This window comes from Hippopotamus amphibius, chromosome 3, assembly GCF_030028045.1.
Source record: "Hippopotamus amphibius kiboko isolate mHipAmp2 chromosome 3, mHipAmp2.hap2, whole genome shotgun sequence".
Classification (NCBI taxonomy): Eukaryota; Metazoa; Chordata; class Mammalia; order Artiodactyla; family Hippopotamidae; genus Hippopotamus; species Hippopotamus amphibius.
This window is the reverse complement of record NC_080188.1, coordinates 113,705,214-113,714,829: the sequence shown is the minus strand read 5'-3', so window position 1 is coordinate 113,714,829 and position 9,616 is coordinate 113,705,214. Positions and strand designations below refer to the sequence as shown.

At 36.8% G+C, this 9,616-nt stretch overlaps 1 protein-coding gene and 1 pseudogene across 1 annotated transcript; one reads left to right on the top strand and one right to left on the bottom strand.

Annotated features, from left to right (window-relative positions):
* Nucleotides 1-1,431: 1,431 nt before the first annotated feature.
* Nucleotides 1,432-2,387, top strand: LOC130849429 (olfactory receptor 5B2-like; annotated as a pseudogene).
* Nucleotides 2,388-7,589: 5,202 nt separating this feature from the next.
* Nucleotides 7,590-8,534, bottom strand: LOC130849448 (olfactory receptor 5B2-like). Its single transcript, XM_057728338.1, has one exon. It carries the CDS (start codon nucleotides 8,532-8,534, stop codon nucleotides 7,590-7,592), a length of 945 nt encoding a protein of 314 aa, XP_057584321.1.
* Nucleotides 8,535-9,616: the final 1,082 nt, after the last annotated feature.

Below are 9,616 nucleotides of genomic sequence, written 5' to 3'. Positions count from 1 at the left end.
TTATTTTAATCCTAAAATAAATATTTGTAGTGCTTTTGTGATCATTGAGGGACATGTGCAGAGTGGTGAAAAATATGTTGCTTGACATTCACATTTCCAGCAGAGGATGAACAAGACAATTGCCCTACCTTCTTGTTTCTGTTCTCATATTGTAATTGGTTCTATGCAGTCTTTGTAGTGCCAATTTTTCAGATTTTTATTCTTTTTGTTGGTGACTTTTAAATTTAAATAGCCCCTGAGTGTAGTGCTGAAGTGCCATCAAGTGTTCCCGAGCTCAAGAAGACCATGATGTGCCTTAAGGGAAAAATAAGTGTATTACATAAGCTTCATTTAGGTTTGAGTTATAGTGCTGTGAGATCAATGTTAATGAATCAATTGTATATATTAAATAAGGTGTCTTTAAAGACAAACATACATAAACAAGGTTTTGGATTGATTGATTCATGAAAATGTGACCAGAGGCTTGCAGGAAACTATTTGTGTAGTTTTGCTAGGAGCAAATAAGCACCCATGAATTCACTGTTCACTGTTACTTTATAGAATCTAACTACTACAGGTGATGAAGATAGATTGTGACACACACACACACACACACACACACATATACACATGTGTATACTACAATGTGAGCCCCATAGAAGGTAAGCTGTTTCTTTTCTTTTCTTTTCTTTTTTTTTGTCTGTTGATCTTTAAAATGAAACAGCCAGTTATTTTATCAGCAGAACATTTTGGGAAGGCAGGAGCAGCATCAGAACTGCAATTCAGGCCATGCACGCTATGGCAAAACCATAGGCAAGTCTGCCAAACAATGGGTAGGAACATTATAGAGATAAAGGAGGAAATTGGGAGGGGTGGCTTTGGAGGAAAGTGCATTGGAGGAAAGGGAAGAGTTCAGGGTGGTGACAGTTTCTCATTGGCTGCGTGATGGTAGTTTCTCATTGGTGGGGCTGTTACTGGGTAAGGAGAAAATCTTCCTCCCGCTGGAGTGGTAAAGTAGTAACCTTCTTTCTGTTGGAGATGCAAGGTACCTATCTTCCTGTTTGGGGTCTGCAGAGCACAAGAAGTGACAGTGAATGAGAGCTCAAGGGGTAAGCTGTTTCTAGATTCAGTAGATATGATTTAGAAGATGGAGTCATTCCAGATATGTGGTCTTGGACAAGTCACTACCCCTTTCTATACTTCAGTTTCTCATATACAAAATTAGTAAACTGGATGACTGATCCATGAAACCCCTCAATTTCAACTATTTACAGCACCACAGATAATTTATTTACTAATTTTTTATGTGTATGCTTTAGATCTGGAGAACAAATTATTGCTGTAATTAAAATAATCCACAGAATATTTATACATTCCAATTTCACTGTACCCTCTTTTCCATTCCTCTGTTCCTTTACTTCTCATTGTTGCAGGGCATCTTGTGATTCCCAAATGATGGCCATGGAGAACAATACAGAAGTGACTGAATTCATCCTTCTAGGACTCACTGATGCTCCAGAGCTGCAGGTTCCACTCTTCATAATGTTTATGCTCATCTACCTCATCACTCTAGTTGGAAATCTGGGGATGATCATGTTGATTCTGTTGGACTTTCATCTTCACACTCCCATGTACTTTTTCCTCAGTAATCTCTCTCTGGTGGACTTTGGTTACTCCTCAGCAATCACACCCAATGTGATGGCAGGATTCCTTACAGGAAGTAAAGTCATCTCCTACAATGCATGTGCTGCTCAGATGTTCTTTTTTTGCAGTTTTTGCCACAGTGGAAAGTTACCTCTTGGCCTCAATGGCCTATGACCACTATGCAGCAGTGTGTAAACCCCTGCATTATACCACCACCATGACAACAAGTGTGTGTGCTTGTCTGACTGCAGGCTCTTATGCTTGTGGTGTTCTGAATGCCTCTTTAAATGTTGGAGATAACTAGCAGTCTCTCTTTCTTTAGGTCCAATGTAGTCCATCACTTTTTCTGTGATGTTCCAGCAGTCATGATTCTTTCTTGCTCAGATAAACACATCAGTGAGTTGGTCTTTATTTATATTAGTACCTTCCATGTGTTTTTTGCTCTCCTGGTTATCTTTATTTCCTACCTGTTCATATTTATCACCATCCTGAAGATGCAGTCCTCTGCAGGGCACCAGAAGGCTTTGTCTACCTGTGCCTCCCACCTCGCTGCAGTCTCCGTCTTCTATGGAATGATTATCTTCAGGTACTTACAGCCCAGCTCCAGCCATTCCATGGACACAGACAAAATGGCATCTGTGTTCTACTCTATGGTTATCCCCATGCTGAACCCTGTGGTCTACAGCCTGAGGAACAAGGAGGTCAAAAGTGCATTCAAGAAGGTTGTCAAGAAGATAAAATTGTCTCTAGGATTAGCCCTTTAATAATGTAGGATCCACAATAAGTTAGCATCTTCTCTTTAAGATGGTCTTTGCTCAGTGACTCACGTGTTAGGACCCACTCTGCACTTACCTTCCTGAGGAGATATCCCCCCCATCGCACAATGTCAGATGTCTAGTAGAGACAAACATAATGTTAATTATCATGTGTCTTTCTACCACATGTCAATGCAAATATGCATGAGATTCAAGAGCATACACAAGCCCCATGAATGCAGGGAAGTACGTTCATGTGTCCTGGGTATGCATATACAAACAGAAGTAGGAAATTTGTTAAATCAGTAAATGGAGTGTGGCTGGTTTTTGAAAAAAAAATAATTTTAAACAATCAGTTGGGGTGCCATGTGATCCATCAATCCCACTCCTGAGCATATATCTGGACAAAACTATAATTTGAAAAGATACATGCAGCCCTATGTTCACAGCAGCAGTATTCACAAGAGCCAAGACATGGAAATGACCTAAATGTCCATTGATAGATGAGTGGATAAAGAAGATGTGGTACATATATACAATGAAATACTATTCAGTCATAAAAAAAGGAATGAAATAATGCCAGTTGCACCTACATGGATAGACCTGGAGATTATCACACTAAGCAGAGTAAGTCAGAAAGAGAAAGACAAATACCATATAATATCACTTATATGTGGAATCTAAAACAGGACTCAAATGGACCTATCTACGGAACAGGAACAGACTCACAGACACAAAGAACAGACTGGTGGTTGTCAGAGAGGAGCGGGATGGGGGAGGGATGGTTTGGGAGTCTGTGACTAGTAGATGTAAACTATTTATACAGAATGGATAAAAAAGAAGGTCTTATTGTATAGCACAGGGAACTATAGTCAGTATCCTGTAATAAACCATAGTGGAAAATAAAAAAATAATCAATGGATGTAGGATATATACATTTATATCTAATCTTAGTTATTTCTTTAATGGAAAATCTGATATTAGTCCTAATTTCAGAAAAAAATACCTTTTTTTAAAAATAAATATAAGTACTTTTTAGGCATAATTTTTCCAGAGCTACATAAATATAATTTCTAAATGAATTAATATTTTGTCTTTCCTGAATTACCTGGTATAAACACACTCACATGATAATTTTCAAAAAGAAAAAAAAAGCAGAATAAGAGTACATGAAAGCACTGAGGCAATAAGGCATTTTCCAATTTATCAATATATGACTATCATTAGTTGACATTTTGTAAAAAGAAAAAGCACTGAGAATAAAAATTTTATAAATTTTATAAATTTTAATTTCTGTAAATACTTTAAAATGGCTAATGCTACTCCTTCATTGATAATTTAGTTGAACTACAAAATCTCTATCACATTCCTGCTCATTCACTCCACTTTGTTTACGTTGATTTTCTTGCTATTCCTTGACATTTCCAAGCATGTCTCAGGGCCTTTGCACTAGCTGCTCCCTCTGCCTGGAATGTTCCTTCACTCTCTTTAGTTCACTGCTTAAATATTACCCTATCATAGAGGTATTCCCTGGCCACTGTTATAAACTATATGCTGGAAATTGACATTTTCTTCTCACCCTGATCAAAATTTCATATCAACATCAACATCTATCAATTACATATTTGTTCACCCATTTATATTACATATATATACATATATGCATATATATATATATATATATATTTCTCCAGACTAGACCATAAATTCCATATGAGGAGCAGCTTGATCTGCTTTGTTCATAACTTAAATGAATTTCTGGTACTTGAATTTCTGGATCATTGGAGAGTTAAACAAATATTTTTTAAATGAATGAATGAATGAATGAAGCTTTTAGATCAATCATATAAATATTAAATACTTGAATCATGGATATTTATAATTCATTCGTAAAATACACCTTCTATGTAGAATTAGCATTTCAAGAGGCACGACTGGTGTTCTGTTTTGCTGAAATATTTTTGCCTACATTCTCACTCAGTGATTTTTAACCCCCACTTATAGATATAGTGATTATCTGGAAACTTTGTCATCATTCCTTAGGAAAGATGTCTCATTGACTATTAGCACATCAAATCGATTCCATTTAGTAAGTCAAAAAATGACAAAGTATGAAGCTGTTTATAGCTTAATATCTGATTCAGTTTGGAAAATTACTTCACACACTGGTAATGCAGTTATTCAAGTGATTTTAAATATCCATAGATAACATAAGCATAATAATACTTATCAATAATAAACATAATCTGCTTTCAATATCGTAGTAGAATAATGTTTATGTATTTTATTTTCATCTCCTGGGGAGCTCAATTCTATAATAGACCTACCCATGGGAATTTGCACTAATACTCCCTGCTCTGCCTCTACATATTTAGAAGCTTTCACTCTGAATATTTGTAAGCTTGTGTTTGGATGTGATAAGGTGGTCATGCTGATGCTTGTGTGGGCAGAATGTTGTAATCTAAATATTCTCTTTGGGCTCTAAGTTTATGATGATCATGATGTACCTTCTTGCAGGAAGCATTTAAAATTACTTTTAATAAAAGCTTTTAGAATATTTTTAGATTTACAGAAGAGGAGCAAAGATAGTATAAGATTTCCCACATACCTCTATCCCAGTTTATCCTAGTGTCATCACTCTATATTACCTTAGTACATGTGTTAAAATGAAGACTCCAACGTTCACACATTGCTATTAACTGAATCCCATACTCTATTTGGATTTCATTAGTTTTTCCTTCTAATATCCTTTTTCTATTCCAATATCCCATATATGGTAGCACACAGGGAAATAAAAATGGTTCTTGTTTTCCATCATTGTTTTGGGCAGTGTTTTACAAGCAACTGATGTAGCTTCTATTAAGTTGAGAGAGAAAGCCATAGGGGTAAGGAGACAAATAAAGAAGGCTAAACAGTTACGTCTGAGAAAAAATTTTGAATATGGTGGGTAACATTGGACCTAGTAGCACAAATTCAGAAGAAATTTTCAGATTGTTGAAGGAATGTCATTGGCAAGAAAGCTATGAGCCTTGATTTTAAAAATCTTTGCCTGAATGTTACGACAACTCTAGAAATTCAAAATTTCATTTGTGGAAGTAATCTGTAAAAAACTGAATGGTCCTCAAAGAGCTCATAGTCTGCATCACGCACTTAAACTGCCTACCATGGCCATCAGCTTCACATAAGAAAATTACATACAACATCCTTTTACATAAAACATTACATAGGACACAGTATATCCCCACTTATTCCAGGACAAAACCCACTCTCCTAGCACTGAGCAATTCTTCCTCTTTTGAAATGCCCCAGAACTGTTCACTTGAGCCCTGCAGCTAACTGAGGCCTATGAAAGGTACCTGAAGACCAAATAGAAAGTCTCCTCCTTTTCCAAAAATCCCATCTTAATTAAATGTTTCCCAATCCTACACTATCTCAGTATTTCCTAGTTTTTGCTTTACAAAACTTACTATTATCACATCTTTAAACTTCTGCTAAAACCCAAGTAATGACAGTCATTGCTGAAAAAAAAAAGAAAAAGAAAACAGCCTGTTAATTTTGTTTCAGATTTCATTTTGTCTTTGACACATTTTAGAAATTGTCATAAGGAATAACGGATAAGAGAAAAAAAACACCATCCAATAGGTAGACCAGGATCGAAGGAAAATGATGGAAAATGGAGATAAAAATCAGGGTCTCACAAAGAAATATCTCCCATCACCGAGACTGAGACTTCATTATGCTAATCAGTAAGATTTCAAAACGGACCAGTATTTCTCCATTTTTCTCTTTCATAGAAGGGAACTCTTTTTTTTTTTCCAACTATTTTTACCATGTTCTAATATCACATATTGAATGTGAAAGTAGGATGAGCTAAGTTTTTGCTTTGTTTTGTTTTATATTTTAGTTCATAAGTTCCTTACCACAAGGGGCTACATTTGCACTAACTAGAGAGGATCATTAAACCCCTTTAATATGCTGGACATTGACCTTTCATAGGAATTAGTTGGATTTAGGCAGTCTCCCTAATGGAGGTAGAAAATATACATATTTTTTAATGGAGTTTAAATTTTTTTTTTTTTTATATTCACTGAACTTTTCCAAACTGGGTCCTGCTTGTTTAAGAGTTCTTGGTGGTTTTCTCTCTGGATCTGTACCTGATTTACCCTTGGAGCAAAGATGTGTTGAGGTGGTCCAGTATGTGGAAGAGAGAAGAGGGGAAACAGGCAAGAGTGACTCCCATGTGTATGTGTGTGTATGTGTAAAAGTGGAACGGATATATGATATTCATAAACATTACAATGGAAGAGACTTGTTAGTTGTGTGCCAAACTATTTTCTTTTTCCTCTTGGGCATATAACTACACTTATATTCTCTGCCTTCATGCAATTAGTTGTGGTCATGTGATTGTATCCTTGACAATGAAATGTGAATATGTCACTTGTGTCACTTTCAAGTATGGTCCTTGAGACTTTCCACTGTGTCCCTCTGTTTATTCTCTCTTTCTGTTGTCAGCAGTTGGATAGAGAATCCAAGCCACAGGAGATAGCAGGGCCACTAAATGAAAGAGCTTGAAAATCTGTTCTACTGAGTTTCACAACAAACTGAACAATACATGAGCAAGAAAAACCTCTGTGGTTAAGTCACTGCAATTTTGGACTTTGCTTCTGTAGCAGTTAATATTATTTACACCAACTAACAGAGAGAGATTGCCCGAAGACATCTGGATGCCGTCCACAGGAAGTAGAGGGATATTATGACTTGAAACACTGTGAAATGTCCACAATACAATTTGATTCTACAAATATTTATTTGTCAATCCCCAAACAGCTTCTAAAACATAACTAGGAGAAAAAAAACATTAGAACAAGTTTTACAGAGAAAAAAAGCCCATTTCAACCAAATTTTCTGATCTAAGAAAACTTACTAAAATCTTCAGAGCTTCCTGCGGGGATCTTAGTTCCCCCACAAGAGACTGAACCCAGGCGCTCGGCAGTGGGGAAGCCTGGAGTCTTAACCACTGGACTCCCAGGGAATTTTGTCTTGAATGTGCTTTTACTCATGGGTTTGTGTGTCCAATGTTTTACCTATAAGTTTGTATTGCCATATGGTAGTGAAAATATGATTTAGGTGTAGTGTAGGCTTTAAAATGTGAGTCATTGCATGTTAAAGATAGGAGAGGAATGAAACTAGGTTATTTGGGATCCTACAACTTTAGAAGGTGAAGCTTAGAGACAATTTTACCTTCTCAACTACCTTCTTGAAAGCCCTTTTAACCTCCTTGTTCCTTAAACTATAGACCAGGGGGTTCAGCGTGGGAATGACCATTGTATAGAACACAGATGCAATTTTGTCTGTGTCCATGGAGTGACTGGAGCTGGGCTGGGAGTACACAAAGATGGCTGTCCCATAGAAGACAGAGACTGTAGTGAGGTGAGATGCACAGGTGGATAAAGCCTTCTGGTATCCTTCAGCTGAGTGCATTTTCAGGATGGTCATAAATATAAACAGGTAGGAAATCAAGATAACCAGGAGAGCAAAAAAGATATTGAAGCTTGTCACAAAAACAAGAATCAGCTCACTATGATGTCTATCAGAGCAAGAGAGAGCCATGACTGCTGGAACATCGCAGAAAAAGTGATGTACTAGATTGGACATACAGAAAGAGAGACTGAATATGTCCCTAATGTGAATAGAGGCAGTCAGAAAACTGTAGACATAGGAGCCTATGGCCAGACCAGAACACATGCTTGTCGTCATGGTGATGGTGTAATGCAGGGGTTTGCACACTGCTGCGTAGCGGTCATAAGCCATTGATGCCAACAGGAAATTTTCCACAGTGGCCAAGGCTACGAAAAAGAACATCTGAGCAGCACATGCGTTGTAGGAAATGACCTTGTCTCTTATAAGGAATCCAGCCATAACCTTGGGAGTGACAGCTGTAGAGTAACAAAAGTCCACCAAAGACAGGTTGCTAAGGAAAAAATACATGGGAGTGTGGAGACGAGAGTCCATGAGAATCAAAACAATCATCCCCAGGTTTCCAACCACATTGAAGAGGTAAATGAGAGTGAATGTGATAAAGAGGGGGATCTGCAGTTCTGGGGCACTGGTGAGTCCTAGCAGGATGAACTCAGTTATTTCTGTATTGTTCTCCATGGGTGTTGTTTGGGAATCACAGGATGCCCTGTAGCAATAAGAAATAAAGGAACAGAGTGGTAACAAAGATTGAATGGAGAAAAATTGGAACAGACAGAAAGATAGCTATATAATAGATAGATGTGCATGATTTCATTATGGTAATAATTCTAACTTCAATATTATTCAGCTAAAGTGTGGCTTTGACAACAAAATTTAATGCATATGTTCTAGAGTTACACATGGTTGAAACTGAAGGGTCTTCATGGTTCATCTTCCACTGTCTAAATTTTATAAATTTGTAAACTGAAATGCGGAAAAAATAATAACTTGATCAAGATGACATGTCTACAATGGATATATGTGCCATTTCTGTTCCCTGACCTAATAAATGCTTACACCTCTATGTTGCTGTTGTGACAGGAACTGCCCTATACACTTTACATGTACGTAGATTTGCTTTTCTCAGTAACCTTATAAGATGGACTAATTGTTACCCCCATTTAACTTATGAAGCACAGAGTTTGAGTAATGTATTTAAGTTTACAAAATTATTACTGTTAAAGCCAAGTTTTGTAGCCAGGAAGAATTGTTCTTTGGTATACTGGTCTGTGAGTTTGAGATTAGCAGATGCAAACTATTATACATAAGATAGATAAACAACAAAGTCCTACTGTATAGCACAGGGAACAATCTTCAATATCCTATGATAAACCATAGTGGAAAAGAATATGAAAAAGAGTATGTATGTATAACTGAGTCACTTTGCTTTATTGCAGAAATTAAACACAATATTGTAAATCAACTATACTTCAATAAAACTTAAAAAAAGAAACTCCTCTCCAAAAAAATTTAAAAAAATAAATAAAATTGAGTTTTACTCATTTTATAATTACTCATTGTCTCCGTTGGCCCAAACTCAAGTGTTTGGGGTTTCACAGTTAAGTAGCTGAGACATATATGTGTAGTAGAGCTAGTGGGATAACTGGAACAGTAGGGGGTCTGTGCAACAAGAAGAGGCTATTCCAAGGGGAAGTCATAGCATTGGGTATAAAGCTTGTGCTCTGAGAGAGATGCATATAAGTCCTACCATTTACTACCTA

Excerpts from the sequence above, each read along its gene's own strand:
- LOC130849448 (XM_057728338.1), bottom strand. The coding sequence starts at position 8,534 with ATGGAGAACAATACAGAAATAACTGAGTTCATCCTGCTAGGACTCACC.